At 40.0% G+C, this 19,471-nt stretch overlaps 1 protein-coding gene across 1 annotated transcript in view; it reads left to right on the forward strand.

Annotated features, from left to right (window-relative positions):
• Window positions 1-17,207, forward strand: part of OTOA (otoancorin) — a 33,428-nt gene extending 16,221 nt beyond the window's left edge. Inside the window, exons 20-29 of the mRNA XM_053992067.1 lie at window positions 1,073-1,166; window positions 2,281-2,410; window positions 5,729-5,916; window positions 9,583-9,738; window positions 11,148-11,290; window positions 11,680-11,816; window positions 12,763-12,860; window positions 14,723-14,915; window positions 16,046-16,135; window positions 16,706-17,207. Coding sequence (XP_053848042.1) covers window positions 1,073-1,166; window positions 2,281-2,410; window positions 5,729-5,916; window positions 9,583-9,738; window positions 11,148-11,290; window positions 11,680-11,816; window positions 12,763-12,860; window positions 14,723-14,915; window positions 16,046-16,113 — 1,207 coding nt within the window. The 3' untranslated portion in view covers window positions 16,114-16,135; window positions 16,706-17,207. The remainder of the gene's footprint in view (window positions 1-1,072; window positions 1,167-2,280; window positions 2,411-5,728; window positions 5,917-9,582; window positions 9,739-11,147; window positions 11,291-11,679; window positions 11,817-12,762; window positions 12,861-14,722; window positions 14,916-16,045; window positions 16,136-16,705) is intronic.
• The last annotated feature ends 2,264 nt before the right edge of the window (window positions 17,208-19,471 follow it).

The raw sequence follows: 19,471 nt of genomic DNA on the forward strand, positions 1-19,471 counted from the left end.
AAATGGAAGTGGGGTACTTGGTGTGCTGGTGTGAGAAGACAAAGAGACAAAGAAGACTGCAAGCACCTGTGGCAGTAGGAGAGAGTAGAGAAGAAGCAGAGGGGTGTAAAGTTCGAGCATCTGCAGCATTAGGGTGGGCACTGTGTTGGGTGTCACTGAGGACTCAGGTTAGGAGGGCAAATGGAACCTCACTGGTATCAGTCATGCAAAGAACAAAGCCATTCTCTATCTGGCAAGAATATACTGTTTCTCTTTTACATTGTCCCTTGGAAGTATCTTGCATTTGAAAAGGGAGACTGGTTGCACAGTTTCTAACCACTCCTTCACCCTGAAGTCAGTCACTTGATCCACCTGATCACGTTAGATGCTGTTCAGCTTCCTGCTAGTCAGCATTTTTCTGTGATAGGGTAGCTGTATGTTCCAGCAGATGCCATCCCTGCATTGATCTTGATACAAATCAGTTTTATTGAATCGTGGCGCACTGTGCTAAATAAGATTTTACATTGTTTTATATAATTTAATTTTGAAGATATTTAAACATCCTCATAGTGAAGCAACAAAGCAAATTTTTTTGTGGGAACACGAGGTAGTAACATATTTGTTACTGCACTCTTCTCTAGGCTCTGTCAGGCTGAAAATAACTTATCTAAGTGCTTTATTAAGTCACCCACCAAATGGGTTGACTGACATTTGTCAGATTTGGATGATGTTTCTACTTCTCTTTTGATAACCATTTTGCAGACTACTATTGCAATATGAACTGACAGAAAATGGTAAAATTTCTTTCAAAGAAAGAATTATTTGTCTTTGTTCAAACACTGTAATGCTAAGAACACTTGACTATTGAGGGAGAGCTCCATCACCACCATATTTGAAGGGTTTTTCTGATTATATTGTGAGTTCCACAATATAATCAGATTTGCAGAAAATGCAATCTGATGCTTACAACAATGAATCATCACATTAGCATAGAACTGTGTTTCCTGTATGATAAAGTATCATAAAAACACTGAAGTTCAAGTATTTTTTGTAATGTTTTTTATTAATATAATTTTTCAAAACATTTTTTCAGCTCCTCAAACAACTGGACAGCAGAAACAACATTAGATGTTGGACCATTCATAGTTATGTTGTCAAAAGAGGAATTAAACGTCCTTGCTGAAAAGGTATGCTTTTATTAAAAAATATAAATTTGTAACATATATTTTAGAACTTGGGACTTGTGAATGTCATAATGCAGTCTAAATTAAGTAACCTGAATGCTGGACTACGTAAATAATTCTTTTGTCAAGGAATCCTGTGTTAATGTTTCACATATTCTTGACTCCATCAAAGAGATTTCTTCTTGAGAGTAATGTTACTATAAACAATTACTTGCATGTGTACAATGACAATTGTACATTGTCACATAGGGAAAAAAGGGGCATTTATAGTGATGCAGACTCATTTTTAGTACTTTACACCTTGCAGTGCTCTTTACTCTATCCTTCTGCCTTCCAACCATAAAAGTTGTGTTTCTTATCCTTTTATTAATGGGATCATACTGATCAAATTAGCATTTACTCATGTGGCCCTTTGCCCTGGGGCCAGGATAGCACAAGTAACAATATCTGATGGCCTCAGCATTGCACTTTGTAATTTCCTTGCCCTCTTTAGTTCATATAATCTTATTTTTTTTTATGCATAGGAGTAAAATATAGTGGAATGAGGGATTCATTCTTCAGCAGAAATATGTGAACACAGTCAGCAGCTTTTCCACTGGAGTTAATGCTTATAATTGACCAGATAGAATAGGACTTGTCAAAGGAAAGGAAGGTGTCTAGCAGGGTGGAGGAGAGAGGTCAGAAAAGCCTAAAGAAGGCAAACAGGTCAAAGTTATTTCTCATAATTTAATTGGGTCCCTATCCTCAATTCATATACTTATCTGGCAAATTTAAGACAAGTGAAATGAAGCCCAAATTAAAATGGTGGCACTCATTGCTCCAGGAGGGGCTGGACACAGACACCAATCAGCCAGTGCTCAGGTGTTGCCAGAAGCTGGGAGGGCATACAGGAGCGAGAATCACTCAGAATTTGCTTTGTTCCTAATTTTTTCCTCAAATGTGTGCCAGTGACCTTTCAGTAGCAGCCAATTACTCTTTTCTGAAACATCTGCACAATGGGACAAGGCTGAACTGTTACTAACCCCTGCTTTGCTAAGGCCTGCACAAGTCTGTCTCCACAAATTGATTTGTTTTAAAAGGGAGAGAAACCTTACTTGTTCTTTCTTTCCTTTTGAAGTTCCCAGATATCATTTTACAAATAGCAAAGACAATTGGACCAGTTTCTTCAGCTGAAGAGCTTCTGTCAGCTGTGTTCGAGTCAGTCTCCAACGGCACTGGCAGTGTCCGCCTGTCTCTCAGCAGAGCTGGTCAGTATTGCACTGGGGGGCTCTGCAAAGTGCTGCCATTTGGGGCTGAGATGGTGCAATTCAAACAGGCTTTGTCTCACTTTGTCATCAAATGCCTTCTGAGAAGCCGAACGATAAAAGTGAAGTATTGAGTAACTTATAGACCTTCAGGCTAAAACAGTGAGAGTCTTCATTCTGCTGCTCATCAGAGTTGTATAACGCACTAATTGCTGAAACTTTCATTACAAGATTGCATAATTAAGCATCTCCTGGAATCCTTCTGAATGCACAAAGGAAAAAGATGAATGATTTGAATTAGAGGCGTTTGGTTGTTGTTTTTTTTTTTTGTTTGTTTTTTTTTTTACTTTGTAATCTAATTGAAACCCCTTGAATTAAAAACCTGTGAAGGTGACAAGTTACCATTGTGCCAAAAGATTGCACATAGTTAATCCTTTGCCAGACATGAGCATATGGTGACTGATCTGTTCTTAAATCTGACAGTGGTGGCACTGTGTTTTTTCTGTCCAAATGGACAAAGTTTGTAATCATCTAAAAGGTATTTTAATTAACAACCAAACAAATCTATTAGAATCCCTGGTGACAAATGGTTTATTTTCTTTATATAAGATAGATACTCTGAGTATATTCTATTATTATAATAACAACTATTCTTTCTCTTATCTGAAATTCACCCAGGCAGAATTTGTAAGGTGTGCAATCCTATGCCATGGAAAACAATCCTGCTGTGGGGGAAGCTTTTGAAAAGCACCAATGGGAATTTAGACCCAAAGATATTCAAGGAGTTTGATCTTGTCTGCCTTTGTCTTTGAAAATCTCCCCCTTGGTTCTCTGCCTAGCAGAATAGAGGTTCAAGCTCTCAGCAAGCCCTGAACCACCCTGGAAATCCATCTGCTTGTATAGCAGGAACTCTGAATGATGACTGTGTGTCTCTGGGAATGAATTTGCCTCTTACAGTGCTGTATTCATAGGCAGAGAGAGGTGGAGGGTGTTCTGAGAGTTGTGTTTTTTCATAGCCTTGAAACAAAACATGACCTCAGTTATCAGAGGAGTCATTACACGACCATCAGGCTCTAAAAAAAGCAGGACTCAGCTGGTGAAATAGCGGGGGCTTAGTTCACCTGTATGCATGAAATTCACTCTTCCTTCAACAAGTAAATCAGCCAAGCATAAGCCATATTTCTTTAGACATGGGCCATAGGACTGAAGGTTCAGCAACAGGTATTTCATTATGCCTGTGTCCCTAAGTGGTTTTTTTTTTAAGCCTCTGGATCTACATGAATCCCAAAGACTTCTCTAATCAGCCCAGCTCATTTCCAGTGCAGTTGCAGAGCTCTCTCATCTGCACTGCAAGAGCAGTGCTAGTGAAGCTGAGGGTCTTTGTCAAAGGAGATCTCGGTTCCAAGGCCGTGGAGGCTCCTCAGTCTCCACTTGGAGTGCACGAGCTCAGCTGGGGGGAATCTTGGAGATGAGAAGTTGAAGGATTGTTTGTTGAAGGAAATGCTTCTGCAGCCCAAACATGGTATTGAACTTCTCTTACCAAACATAATCTCATCAGCTCCATACAACTCACACAGTGGTTTCAATAAGGAATGATTTCAATTACTGATTGTAAATCACTAAAAAATTGGGTATTATGAAAATTACTCCAGAATAACGTTGATGCTTTTCATGCCACCAATGCTGTTTTGCATTTCTCACAGACCAGTTGTGAGCTAATTTTAATAACAGTAGCAATTACCAGTTACAGAGTTCTTGCATCTATGTCTATATCAAGATTAAAAGCAAAGGTTTTAAGGTGCTTAAGACAAGATGGAACATGTAAAGCAAAACTAGGGAACTGTGTGTCTGAGATGCTACCAGAGGGCAGTGGCAGTGCTGGAGAAAGAATTCAGGCTCACAATAAGCACTGAGATGTTATAATGTGTATAAATATATATATATTTATATATTTTTCATCAAACGAAATCTATAGCAAAAGGAACAGCAAAGTGGCACCAGGTCAAAGATCTAATTAGTATTTCCCTCTTTAATTGCATCAGTGTATCTTGTATGTTAAAAATTATAGAATCAATGTTTTTTTTTCCAAGAACACCTAGTCTTAGGTTTCCATGACTTGGGGAAGGGAGCTGCACTGTGTCTGGATGACAGTATTTACATGAGAAAAGCTGACCTTCTGCAGCAGGGGAAAGGGAAACAATGCAGCTTCACAAGAGGGAGGTAAAGGGAGAGCAGAAGATCAGCTGGTACAGTGGAAGCTGAGCAGCATTTTCATTTGCTCAACAGATTCAATCTTTTCAGTGTTCTACCCACTACTGCAGCTTCCTTTGATGCAAATAAATCCCTCCTCTGCCTCCTCTCAAAGTACAAATCTACTTTATACATCCTCGCTTTAATTTATTTATCTGGGGGAGATTAGCTGAGGCACAACATCTGTGAAATTCATGCTTTTTACTGGTAATGACCATATCCAAAGACATGTAGGGATTATTTGGTTTAGATAATTATTTAATAAGGTTTTCCTAAATTAGTGACAGGAGAGGGAGCAGTAAACAACCACATTAGGATTCTTATTTCTGCTTTCCATCAACATTAGAGGTAGATTATGTCAACAAAGACTAGGATTTGTTAAAACACACTATGGAAACTGTCCGGTTGGATAATGCATAGGCCTGGAACCTGACTGTAAACAAGATTTTTAAAGGCAGTTTGTCTGTCCAAACAGTGCTGTGGTAAGTGTACAGCCCTCTCTAGATCCTGACATTTTAACAACAGGCTTGACATAACGAAAAAGCACCATGCTCCTCTGACACATCCAGCTTCTGTCTTCACCTTGTTTAAATGTCAGGCAAGTCTTACAAGACATGTATCTCTATCAGGCATTTCAGAGTGCAAGGACCTCTCATGTCTGTTACGTTCATGCTGAGTTGGATCCACTGTTTGAATGTGGTGTTTATTGAGTTGAAGCTCTTTTTGGTGAATTTCCACCAGGGTCATCCCAGACATTTACATTTCACTCCAGTTGAATCAAAGCTCCCAGCAAATGGTGGCTTAAACTCAGAACAAGCCCTTGCCTGGGTTTTGATGCCTTTAGAGAATTAGACTTGAAAGAAACTTGCAAGATACTGATAGTTTTATATCCAGAACATTAATAATATAAATATTTTTTTTAATTCTTCAATTACTAAATAATTAATTTAACAATATCACATCAGCAGTAGTAAATTTTCATAGTCTGTTGCTCTCTTAAATATCAATATTGCTTTGATTTATTTTGTGGTCTCTTTGATGAAAACTCTTGCTATTTGACCTTTTTTTCAGATTGCCTGAGAACCAGAGCTCCTTCTTCAAATGAAATCATTAAATTAGGAGAAGCAAATGTCTTTTGGTCAGTTCAGGAACTGAAATGCATGGATCCAGGGACTTTTGACAAAAATGTGGAACTTCTTGGGGGTATCTCAGGTTTTAACAGCTCCCAGCTGACTGCCTTGAAGGAAAAAGCCAAGCAGGTAACTATCCTGTCTGTGAAGGAAAATTAAATCTGTAATTTGATTTGGTGTTATTGAACTACGCAGTTCTAAAATAACTGTGCTATGTCAATGTCAGTACAACCACAAGAATATCTATAGTTTATTGGAAAAATAATGTGAGGTGGTGATAGAAGACTATTGCCCTTGCTTTAGAGTCAACAGGCAAGTAGTTCTGAGCTATTGGCAGCTGGAAAAGTGAAGTGGTTTTACTTTTGAATTACTTTTCTGCTTGCTTTTCACTTTCCTTTCATAAATGAAAAATCAGCAAGCAGTACTAGGGGCTGTTGATTGCCCTGCTGAGAATTAAGCTTGGCATGTTGAACTGTCTACGTGGATGCTAAATATAGCTTACAATGGGGTAAACCCAAACTGACTGAAAGACAATTATTGGCTGAATAAAGCTGCTTTTTCCACCTTCTCACAGGCAGGGACAGACCCATCAGTGGGAAATTTTAGGGAGGAAAAATCCCACCTACATTTTGTCTTTACCAGGAGCACAGTTGGACAGAGGACTGTGCTGGGGGCAGGTCAGCACTCTGCCTGGGTCTGGGCCATCAACAGAGCTCTGAGCAGCCCTGCCTGAGAGAGCGGGCTGGCAGAGAAGTCAGACTTTGCTCCATCCCTGTTGCTGCCATTGCATTTCTCCCTGGGGTGGCCTCTTGCTGCTTTGTGGTTGTCTGCACTGCCAGGGAATGGGCAAATTCCCAAACATACTTTTAGCTCAGTGAGAAAAAGCCTTAGGGTTCAGTAAGACAAATTGTTCTGGTTGCAGAAAACTCAGAGGTGAGAGGCTACTGCCCCAACCTGGCTTCAGCTTCCTGTCAGCAGCATCTGCTGGAGGTTATCCGTTCTCTGCTTCTATTCTCTGCATGGTTACTCTGTAATCCCCTTCTGTCAAAATGATCCAACATGTAAAAGTCCTTTTTAGGTTCCATCAGATCATTCTGACAGAATGAGGTTGTGAAGCATCTACAAGTTGCAGTTGGCTGCAAGTAGTACAGAGTGCAAGAGGCTTGGAGACCTGAGGGCTGTGACCTCTGGAGGAAAGCAGAAGCAAGGGGCAATGTGGGCCTGGGCAGCATCTCCTTAAACCAGCAGCTGCAGCCAGTAGTGGAGCTGACCGTGGATTTGGGGTAAATAAGGCCAGCTGTGCAATTTTTAGCAGTGAAGCTCAGCTTTTAAAACAGTGGAACTGCAGGTGCTTGAAGAGAAGTGTCACTGCACAGATTTCTGAAAGCAGATGGTGACTCTGCAGTTGTGTGTCTGCTGCCTTGTTGCAGGAGGACAACTGCAGCAACTTTATTCTTCCCAAGTCAGCTTCCTTCTGTCAGCATGGACACAGGTATGTAGGAAAAGGGAAAAAAAATGTAATCCTAGAAGAAAATAAAAACAGTGCTCCCCTGACACAGTGAAAACTACTACTCTTTACAGCAGTGCAACATATTGATGTACTTACAGAGTGATATCAGTTGTAGGGAAATTGCTAACAAGGTTGATACACTCATATTTCTGGCTATATTCAAAGACTCACAGATCTGTAGTGCACTGAATGGCAGTATATTCTGTCTGTGAGTGTTTGTACAGATTTCTGCTAGACAAAGACAGACTTCCTGTGTATTAATTTCAAAATGCAATGTGGTGTTACACTGAGCATGAAGCATGAGAAATGAGACAGGGCAGGCAAAACTCTTTGAAATTATGTGCATAGATGCTGTTATGCTATTAACATCTTTGATTAAAGGTTTCATTAAGCCTGAACTACTCATTGTTCCAAACTAATTCAAAAAGTCTAGTTATCAGACTGTATCTTAATGAAAGTAAGAGGCTTAGCTCACTTGTAAATGGAAGGTCTCCCAGCTCTGCAGCAGTGACAGCTGTATGGATCTGTAGTTCTAGGTGAATGAGGACAAAGGAGTGTTTCAGTTTCATGTGTTGTGTTATTTATATCATTCTGCCTGAGATTTCACCCAGCCCTGTCAGATACTACTATTTATGAAGTACTTCAAATTCTGTGGTTTATGGCCTAGATCAGGAAACAGACACTTGGTATTTTTGTCTGCATGTATTTCATGTATCTCTTAAGATAGAGAATTAAAAGCTTTAAAATTGGGCTAATGCTTTTTACTATCTATTTGCTTTGGAAAAGATTGAAGTTTCCCAGACTTAGACCCTTTATGAGATTGTAAAACCAACATAAAAGATCTGGTGGAAGCTCAGTTGGGAGGTACAAGTCCAGCAATGCATCTCTTAAACAAAACCTTAACCTGAGGGTCACAGCTGGGAAAAGCAGCCTGGCAGCTGAGGCTGCTCTGTGCTGGATGTGCACAGCAGAGAGCCTGCAGCTCTGTGTAAGGAGTACTTAATTTCAGAGATCCAGATTCCTGAGCTCTACTTTTATATTTTCTGGAGATTGTACAGCTCTATGTCTATCTGATGGTGCAAACACTATTTAGTAGGCAACTGCAGAGATGCTCTTCAGCAAGTTCCCACTAGGTTTGTCCTTTCTAACTTTTTGAACAAAACTTAAATTGTTGCTATCCCAAAAATGGAGTAAATATTTTTGACTCAGATGGTAGCCCAGCCCTGGGCTTTTAGTTTTAATTTTCTAGGTAGAGTTAGCAGCATGGTGTTATACTGGAAACCTGTCATGTATTCACTGACACAAAGCAGAGTTGCTGAAGTACTTGAGAGCTTTAAAGTGAGCTTTTTTTTTTTTTTTTTAAATGTGTGCCTGTCTTGTTCAAGTCACTTCCTCCAGCCAGAACCCAGTGTCTTTTTCTGTAAAGGCAATTGGCCACATCCGGGGAGCTACTGACCACTGTCTACAGTCTTCTACCATTGTCAAGGAAATATAATTGACAGTTCTGGCCTCTGAAAATTCAGCTCTTGATGGACTTTTATTATTCTTTACTCAGGCAGAACTTTTCCTGATACCAAAATTTCCTTTGAGCTGCTCGGTGACAGCTTTTCAATCACAGTCACTTTATCACAAACAAAGTTAAAAGCAGGGGAAGTTGTCAGTTTCAATACATTGGTACTGGTTTAGAAGAGCCCCTGCTTATTTCTTTGGGTTTTTTACAAAGCTTTACAAATTTAACCGTGTCTATACAAATGCTTTTAAAACATTTTTTATTTTAACGTTGTATGAACACAATCTAGAAATCAGAACTTTAGGAACTGGTTCTTTGTCTGTATTACTTGATTCTCTACTTTGTCTTTCCTTGTCAGTGACTGAGCCAGGGGGACTGGTCACAAAGGGAACTTAAAGTCAGTCCCCTGGAGCGACTGCAGCTGGGTAGAAGCCTGGGTAGTGCAGGTGCTGCTTTCTTGGCAGTATAACAGTGTGGATCTAGGCACAGATTCCCATTTTTATCGTTCTTAGTGGTTTTGCTCCTACAGCCACACTTCCAGCAGTTCCTATTCTGACTCATCAACAAGTCCAAGCCGTAAAAATTGCAGCATTTTTAGATGAACTAATCATTATTGATGTAGAACCTCAAAAACCTTTACAATAGCTAAGCTCTGCCTTTTGTGTGCAAAGGGGAATATTCAGGTTTTAGGACTTTTGAACCAAGAGGTTTGAGAATGGTGAATATGAGGAAGAGTCATAACAGTCTAACAGATATTAATGACTTTCATCTAAAGGTCTGGGGGTTTCTGTCAGACTGGAGGAGTTACCAAATCATCTCCCTGGGCCGCATTGCTCTGGCACTCACTGAACAGGAAATCACAGAGCTGGACCTGCACTCCATCGACACCATTTCTGTTCTTAGTCAGCAAACAGGGTGGACTTTTACCCAGGTGAGTGAGTGAGTTACTGAATGTACTCCTGCTGAAAGGCTCTGGATTCATGCCCTTCGGGACTCAAGTCCTGGAATGCCTAGAAAACAGATCCAGAGACCCACACTACTCCCTGCTGCTTTTCTGCAGCTGTGACCCCAGTGAAAATGGCCAGATAGGTCAGTGCTGGTGTCTGTCTGGCTGGGGCTTCCCTGGGGAGGAGGCCAAGACAGCACCAATCACTGTTAATTGGGGTGGGGATGAGTGTGTTCTTTAGCACTTGTCCACTAAGCAGTGGAAAGAGGTCAGCAGCTCCCCTCACATTCCTGTCCCGGAATAGACACTACTAGTTAGGAACTAGCCCTTCCTAACTAAGGACAGTCACAGAATAGGTAATGTGCCCCATCTCCAGCATCCATTGCCCTAGAAGCCCTTTATTAGCAGATACACTCCTCTCATGTTTCTTTCCTTGAAAAACTTCCTAGTTATGTCAATGGGACTTTCATAATAAGAGTTTAAAACTTTTATTTATATATGCAATTGGCAGCATATTTCTGACTTGGTGGCCCATACCATCAGGGCTCTGTGGCTGCACAGATGCTGGCATGGTGGCAGTTTTGGCAGAATATCACAAATCTTTTTAATGGATTCATGTTCTGAAGGGCACCATAAGAAAGAAGCACTTAGGAGGATTTTATACAGAACCAGTTTGCTTTTGAGGTTTCCTGCTGTCAGTAAGAGTAATTAGTTAAAAGAGATTCATCCTGCTGAATTTCAGTTGTCTAAAACTTAGGCAACTAGTTAAGCTAGTTATTTGAAGCTCAGCATTGTGGATAGATTAAGAAGTCTTAGAAGATGATTGTTTCTTTCACTGGCTTTGGAGGATGCCTTGGTGACATGCTTGAGATGGGCTCAGTTTTTAAAGTGTTAGTTTAAAATGAGCACCATCCTAAATTGGCTTGCAAAGGCACTTTGGTACCAATATCCCATTCAAATCTGAAAATTAATCCTTGACACAGGTCACCACTCATATATGGCACTTAAATAAGGCAAGTCATCCTGAGTATTAAAAATAATAAAATTACATATTTATCCCCTTAGGTTTTTTATGTTTTCCTGTAGCAATTTAACTGATTCTGTGAGTCAATCAGCACCATTTCTTCTGGTGAAGGCTTTCCTTGTGACCTGGCAGAAGAAGTACAGAGTGTTTTCACACCATTTGCATTTAGCAAGTGGTTGGGTAACAGTGCCCTGTTTTAGTGTCACATGTAGGTGGTGACAGTGCTCCTCCTGAGGGCCATGGCCATACACTGAGGAGGCTCAGGATAGATATTTATGCTCCATAGCTTCTGGTGAGATTTAAGCATCTGGTAACAAACCCTTCAATTATATTTACCTTGTTCATGCATACTATCTTACCTCTATTGTAGGCAAGAGCTATTTTGCAAGGTTTTCTAGACGACTCTGGCCAGACCATCAGCACATTAAAAAGTTTTGATTTAGTTGGATTAGGAGCTGTTCTCTGTGCTTTGAACTCCACAGAAATCACATCCATAAGGACTGTTGAATTCAGGTACTGCATTTTGTATTTAATGAAATATTTATTAGTAACTGTATTGATAAAATTTATTGTGCCATTTTTGTTCCATCAAGATTTTCAGAGCCTAAAGGACACCTTTTTACATTTTAAATGCTTTTAGAAAACCAGAATGCATGCAGCAGTTGTTTAAAACATGTTCTTTTATAGTTTTTCTCTGCCATTTATATCCCACCATTTTAATATTGCATCAAGAAATACAGGTTTTTGCTTAAAATCTGAAATGTTTGTATGCAATTTGTGCACATATTTTTTAAATTGAAAATGGGTTTACAGTCTTCTTACAGCAGGCTAAGCAGATTCCAGGCCTATTTAGTACTCCATGTAAATGCAGCTTGTAATGATGACCTTGTTGCCTTTTGCAGTGCTGCAATTGCAAGAATTGGCCTGTTGTTTTGTAGCACCCCTGTCCTGAGGCAGTTTAAGAAGATGACAGAATCTGTGTTTGGTGCTGCTACCAGCTGGAATGGCTCTGTTTTACAGGAAATTGGTACTATAGCAGGTAACAAAGCTACAACTCCAGATGGTGATGGTTGTGAGGCACTGCTATTAAGAGACGGGTTCACCTAGCTGGGGATTTTTCTAGACTGGCAAAAGACATTTCTTCCAGAGGGGAGTCACCTGCAGGGACAGATATCCAGCAATTTCAGAAGCTGGAAAAGCAAGGAAAAGTTGTGATATTCTCTGTAAGGTTCTGTAAATCTGGTCAAACTGACCTTGGGAAGCACAGCCTGAAGTTACTTGGGTCCTATAAATTGGAAAGGGTAAATCAAGGAAGGCAAAACCAATCAGGATTCCAGATCCAGTCACTCTTTGTGAACCAGGCTGTACTGGGAGGAGCTGTGCTCTGGCTGCCCAGGTATCCTTCCTGGAAAGAATGGGCTGCCCAGGGAAGAGCACAAGGGGCAGGATTGGCCTGGAGTGATACTTCTCCAGTGCTCTTGCAGCCTCAGAGATCTCCTGAGCCAGAGGTCACTCCCAGTTTTGTTCCTGGATTTGTTTCCCTGTTATTGTTTAACTGCACATTAGGCTCTCAGAATTTTTAGCATCCCCAATGCTTGTGGTGATGATTCCCCACCATAACCACCTAAGTGGTGAAGAAGTCACTCCCATTGTATGATTATGCTCTCTAACCATGGATCAGAAGAGACTGTGAATGAGCATTCCCTAATAACATTGCTTATGATTTTATAGGCTTTTATAATTCTCTTTTCCAAGACAAAGTAATTTGAGTAGAGTACATTCCATGTCAATGGCAGAGGATTTGTAATGCTGAAATATAATGAAAGAAACAAAACATAGAAAGTACCAGCATTTCTCTATATAACACCCTGGAATAAACCATTTATTATATATTTTCATAAGGGTTTAAAGTTTATATTACCTTAGAAATAAATTTAATAAAAGAACATTAATTGAGTTTTGTTTCTATTATGTGGGTTTTTTAGGTAGTTTGAATGAGGATGAATTAAAAGCTTTTGATAAAAGCTTGATGCCGTATTTCCAGCCATCAGCAGTAAGACATATACCTCCTGAAATTTTCCAAGTAAGAGCTTGATTACTGAAGAAGTTACTCAATTTCTATTGTTTTTACTCTAGTATAAATAAACTGCAGCACTGATTTATAGGTTTTCAGTTTTGGCAAAAAAATTTCTGTGGTCTGTTAAGTGAGAGACTATCAAGAATCTGGAACATTAACTTTCAGCTCTATCTGTATTTGTGATGCCCATGAAATATGCTAGACAAGCTTTATTCATCCTTCAGGATGCATCCCAAAGAAATAGCAAGTATCACTAAACAGGGAATGGACACTGTATCTTCCAACATTTTATTCAGATCTGAATTTTTGTTTCTGTTTATTAACATTTGCAAGGATGCTGTAATAGCTACAGATTTCTCTGCTGACTGTGCAAGAGCTGTTTTATTAACCTAAAATCTGGCACCATTCTCCCGAGTTAGCTCTGAAAAACAGATTGTGCAGGCAGATACAGATCAGAAAGGAATTACGTCTAATTACAGCAGTACTGAATGTGGACCAGAAATTAGAACAGGGATCCTGAGATCATTGCCCCTGACTTTCTTTGACTTAGTGACAAGATTAAAACTCTGCCTGGGCTGGTCTCTTTCAGATGCTCAGGCAAGCAATGTACTTATGGACAGTTGAGCTAAACAGAGAGTTAACTGTGTCAGCTCCCATAAAAAAGAAAAACTCCTTGAGCACTAACTGTGCACAGTACCACTGACCATTCAGATAAGCCTAAAATGTCATTACAGAAACTATTTCTTTGCAAAACAGCTCTATATCATCCTGTAGAATTTCTAACAAACAACATTGTTGTTACTAAGAGTAGTAATGACACTACAAAAAGTGATAAACAAAAAGCAGGGTACCTCTTTGGAAGAGTGTTCTATATTTGAAAGATTCAAAGAAGATTTTGGTTTTACACAGGTTTTTTTATGGCCTCATTTTGCAGCTGTATAAATTATTCAGATTTTGATTTATGAAAAATTACATTGTATTATGGACTTCAAGTGAGTTAAGAAGATGTTCAGTTCAAAATGTCTGAACCTGTAGGCATTTCCATGAGTTTGCTGAGTTTAAACCATTTGGTAGACAAGGAAAAATGGGCAAGGGTTTGCTCCATCATCTGACCTACTTGCAAGGGGGATTTTGTCTTTCCAAAGTAGAACCTAGATGCAGAATTGTTGCAAGAAAAAAGGCTTGTTGTGTAGGAGGGTTAAAATGCTTGTGACTGCAGAATGTTAACTATAACTAAAGCAAATAATGCTTAAATAAATCTCAATAATGCAGGCTTTACAAACTGCTTAATTGCTATACGATATAAGATAATTACTGTGAGATTATGATTGCCATGTTTAATTTTTAAATTAATATGAACAAACTGGGAAGATTTTCAATCTAAAAAAGAAAATGAAATAATAAGATTAAAGCATGGGGTCTTTTCATCTCATTGCTCTACTGCTAACTATAATCAAAGGTCAAATGTAAGTTCAAATGTGGTTGCTTGGGAGCAGATAAGAGGAAATAAATGAAAACACGAGAGGTTGCACAACACCATCAGTCTTTGAACAAATCAGAAAATAAATGGCTGGAAAATTAAACTCCAACAATATATTGTACAAGTGTACTATACAGTGTTGGCATAGAAAGCTTCTCAAGCTGTCAGCTTCCAGCATCAAAGAGAAAGGTGACAGATAGATGAGTGGTCAGAGAAGTAAATGAATACAGAGGATTCTTTTAGGCTCTATTGAGCTCTTTTATAGCAACACAATGTTGAAGGCTAATGTCCTTCATTCCAAATGCAAGACAGTGCTGACTTCTGATTCCTTACCTGCCTTCTATAATTGACAGCCTAAACCAATTTTTCTGTCTTTTGTTCCTCCAAGGCATTGTCCCCAGAGCAAATAGCAAACCTGGGCCCTGAGAACGCCGCCATGGTTACAGGATCACAGCGGGAGCATCTGGATGCATCACAGCTCCAGAGCCTGGGGCTGGCACTGGATGGAGCCAGGACCAGCAGCCCAGGGACACAGAGCACTGCAGGATCTCCCCAGCAGGGGCAAACCCCGGCTCCCAGTGGTGAGTGGAGTCCTCCCTGCTCCTGCCTAGGGGAGGGGCACACACCAGTGGGGTTTGAGGTCTCACAGCACACACCAGGGTCAGGCCTCTATTCTTAGGGCAGGTTACAGTGAATTTACAACTCAACTTCTACAGTCGTGCCTCAAATCACATGCCTGACCAAGACAAACAGCCAGGAGGATGCTGGATTTACCCACAGCAAGAGGTAATGGAGGAAGACTGTCAGATGGCATTTGCAGCTGTCTAGTAGCATTACACTGTGCTAAGCACTAGCTTGTGTAAAAGGTAGTCTGAAATAGTCAGCTTTTCCCTCTCCTTCTTTCCCATATTCTTTGCCTAAATTTAAGGCAGGGGTCTCCATTTCTGGACCTTCAGGTCAGAACCTTTATGTGCAGCAGAATGTTGTTTGCAGAGCTGCAAATGGGAAAGGAGGTAGTACTGGGGTGGATTAGCATCTTTATCCAGACTGAAGGGCCACTGAATAGTTTTTCCTGACATTCCCATCCTATTTGGAATTAAAGCCTATTAGTACCTATACTTCAGTGGTTTAATCTTTTACTTCTTCATATTTCAGTTTATACTGGGCAATGCCAGTGGATGTGTTACAGTGAGAGAGTTTGCACATAGTCGAGACAATGTTGAGGACTTATCCCTATCAGCTGGGATAAGGTAATAAGCAAATATTGTTGCTTCCACTGACACCAGCAAGACGTAAGCTGTTGGAGGAGAGAGAGGGAAGCTGAAGTGCTGAAATAGGAGTAAGGGGAACTAAATTGCTATGATGCCCATGCTGGAATTAGAGCAGGCCTTCCCAGGAGCACCTGGGAAGTGCTCTTACTCCAGCTTCCTCTCACATATGACCTGTTCCTTCTGGAGGTCTGCCAAAGGGAGGAGTTTTCCAGGTAGAGATCACCTGAGTTGTTGAGTTTCTTGTCCATTGTTCCTGGCTCCCTGTGAAATGCTTCTCTTTGGAGCTGTGTGTGTTAAACTGGAAGTGACATCTCTTGAGAGCTGAATGTAACTAGGATTCAACTGTTGGAATTTGCTGCACCTCTTTGGGGTGGTGTAGATAAGACTCCTAGGCCTGAGCTGTAGCGTGACACTAAGAAATAAAGCCCTTTGCTTTCCAGGTGCTCCTTGTTTGAGCGGCTTTGGCATCTGGCTGTGTGCTGTGTTTACACTGCACCTGCCTTTCTGAACCCTCAAGGGCTGAGCCTGAGGTAAGTTATATTTTCAGTTAGAGGTAACTTTATAACAGAAGCACAGATCACCTCTAACAGGGAAGAAGGACTGTGGGATCCTCTTCCTGCTTTGAATACAAAGATAACAATTCTTGAATAATTTTTCTGTATTACAAATGTGTCTTGTACCTTGGTTAGACTATCTCTGAATCTAATCAAGGGGAAAACACTTTATCTTATCTTTATTGTAAAGCCAAACATAACAAAGGTATATTTAAAGCTCCATGTAACACCAATCAATTACTTCATTGTTATTTGAACATGTTCTTGGTTTTACTCTGTGTTTTACCCATTCCAGGCTATTTATAAGATTTTATTCCATAAACAATTCTATTTAGTAGAGTGCAATTATGTGAGTTAGTTTAATTGCCATTAACTTTCATTGGATTTTAACATTTTGACAGGTGAATATTTAAGAAGAGTACTGGCGGGCTTGAAGTTTAGATTCCAGTTAGGCAAACTAAATGCTTAAGTATTCTACTTAGTCTTTAAGATTGCAAAGCAAGGCATGTCAAAAGACTTAATATTTTTCTTTGCTTTGATTTTCAGTGTCCTGGAGCTTACAACAGAGATGCTAGAGATAAAAGAGTGTCAGCTCAACTTGAACATTAGAATCAAGAGGCTCTGAGAATTCTGAGTGCAGAGTGGTTAAATTCTCACAAGGAAGACCCTCATCTGCCATCATTATGAGAACTATCTCCTTTCCATAGCTTTACCATTAGCAAGTAACACAGTATCCCTCCAAATACTTCGAGTTTAAAAACTGGAAATGGCTTATCTGTCTCATGAGAAAATCACTGAAATATAGGATTGTGTGTTGGGTAGGAATTTGAATTATAGGGGGGACAGGTAGCAGAAGACTGTTATTTGGAGGCTGATGTCTGATACCCAGTTTTTTACATGGGCTAATTTGGTCACACTGTTGTATCCTTTTGTTGGGTTTTCTTTATTTCAAGTTTACATTCCCTGGGGAGGGGCTATCCTTCTGTGTGGTGTAGTAGAAACTGCACTAAAAGTTACTGCTGTTACAATAAAATAGCTTCATCTCAGAGCTGCTGGTTTAAATCCTGCTCAGACAAGAAGTGATAACAGGCTCTTAGAATTTAAGCACCTCTACAAAACGTAGTTTCCCCATGGCTGTTTGTATTCAATACAGAACTGTTGACACTGAGGGCACTGACAATACTATGAGTATTTCATGTGACAAAATGCACCATGGAAACCTACTTATGTTCATCAAGAGACAGTCCTTTCACTCCAGGTGGGGTTGAAGTGTACACCTGGGAATACTAAGGGGAATTTGTTCACTGGGCCTATGCACTGCTAGGACTATCAATCCAGTATTTTCCACAGGACCTAGAAAAAGGAATTTCTCATAATTATAAACAATAGATATTTTCCTGTGTTTTATCAGCCTATGATTTAAGTTTCTAATATTAGCTTCTCATGCCTCAATATTTCTCAGTAATTAGCTTCTCAATATTTTTAACAATGGGAGGAAAAAGATATATTAAAAATCCTCTTCGTGTGAACATACATTTTGATGTTGTTCAACATGATTTTAGACCATGAACACATGGCATGGTTTTCCATTTTGCCATTGCAAAAGTCTTATTTTTTTCTAGACTAAAAAAGGCAATGCATGGACTGAAAAGTTTAGCTTTTTCATTCGGGGCTGTACTGTAGCAAATGCCCTTCAAACTGTAATTTGTATTTCTTTATGGCAAACATTACATCTGGCTTCTCAGCCCTGAAAGTAGAATTGAAATTTTTCTCAGGTGGGGAAGCAATAGGAGTGGGAGGGAGGGAGAGCTGGAGGGAAGAGCCCAGCTGCTGCTGGGGCAAGGTGAATGTGAGCTCTTGCTGCAGTTGGGAGTAACAGTTCCCACCACAGTCCCATATATTCTGGAATTCCTGCAGCAGCAGGGGCTAACTTGATTCTCAGGGCTTTGTTATTGGCAAAGTAGGCAGTGAGAACCATTTCTCACCCCCCCCCCCCCTTTCCCCCTTCCCCCTTCAGCAATCTGCTGCTTTGGGAACTGCCTTTGCCTATAACTAACCCTGGCAAGTGTGACATGATGTTACAGATAATACTACATGCTTTAGTTCTGCATTTTATAAGCAAAGAATTATGATTGCTGCAAACTGCCTGGCACTTTTTTCTCTAATCCTCACTGAAAGATTCTAGCTTCTCCAGCTGTGTTTCCTTTTCTGCATGTGAACAAGAGATTGAGACATATATTTTAAATAGAAAAAAGTTTGTTTTATTAATCCCAGCAAAAACATGCAAATGTCCACTAAAACCAAGTGGATCAAATGCATTATAAAGATCTATCTGTGCTTTCACATTAGAAAGTTCTGCCTCACTCAGATGTGAAAGTACTAAAAGGTTTTTTGATTTCTAGAAATTGCCTGACTTGAATTCTGTGTGCACTTCTGAAGATGCAGGAGAGTGTTTTCATGTCAAGAAGACAATCAGCATTTCCAGTTCAGCTGCTTAGGTCAGATACGTGACTTAGCTCTACCAAGCCCTTCAAAAATCTATATGAGTTGCAAGTGATCTTCTTCTGTCAATATACCTGGGAGTGATTCCATTTGCAATTATGTGAGTCAGAGTTTAGCTTTTAATCGGAGCAGGAGTGAGTTCTTTGTTTTGTGCCATCTGTGCTGTAATTTCTTTCAAGCACAAGTGCTTTTAAATAGCTGAACTGCTTGATTATTTATATATTTTATTAAATTAATAATTACATTAAGAACTTTGGCATTGCATTTACATTTGGTCAAGGGCTTATCTATTTCTTACAAGAGTAGGGTAGGAGGGGTAAATGTGGAGCACTGACTTAATGTTGTACTGATTTCACTGTGAGATTGCAAATCCTGTTTGGTTCATGAGATGGTGTGAGCATTTTGGATGGCAAGTATTGTAGAAAAGCAATTTTACTCTTGCCAATGTCCCTCTTGTAAAGGTCACTGATGGAAAAGCCCATTCTACAAAATCTGGGATTCAATAGGCACTTCCATCAAAACTGTTGAAACTGAATTTCTGTGGGAAGAAAAGATGGAAAGGGGAGAAAGGCATTACATAGCAAGTATGCTTGGTATGTAATCTGCGTGTGTGACCTGCCATCCATTCACAATCCTGCACACTGCCCGAGGAAACTGAAATGTGCACACTTTACTTCCATGGAACAAACCACAGAACCCCTCAGTGCAGGCATCTGTCCCCTCTGCAGATGTGTATTGCATATAACATGCACGTGATCACTTTGACTGGAATGCATTCATGGGAAAAATGTCTCACAGTCCCTCTCTTTT

Source organism: Vidua macroura, chromosome 16 (assembly GCF_024509145.1).
Source record: "Vidua macroura isolate BioBank_ID:100142 chromosome 16, ASM2450914v1, whole genome shotgun sequence".
NCBI classification, from domain to species: domain Eukaryota; kingdom Metazoa; phylum Chordata; class Aves; order Passeriformes; family Viduidae; genus Vidua; species Vidua macroura.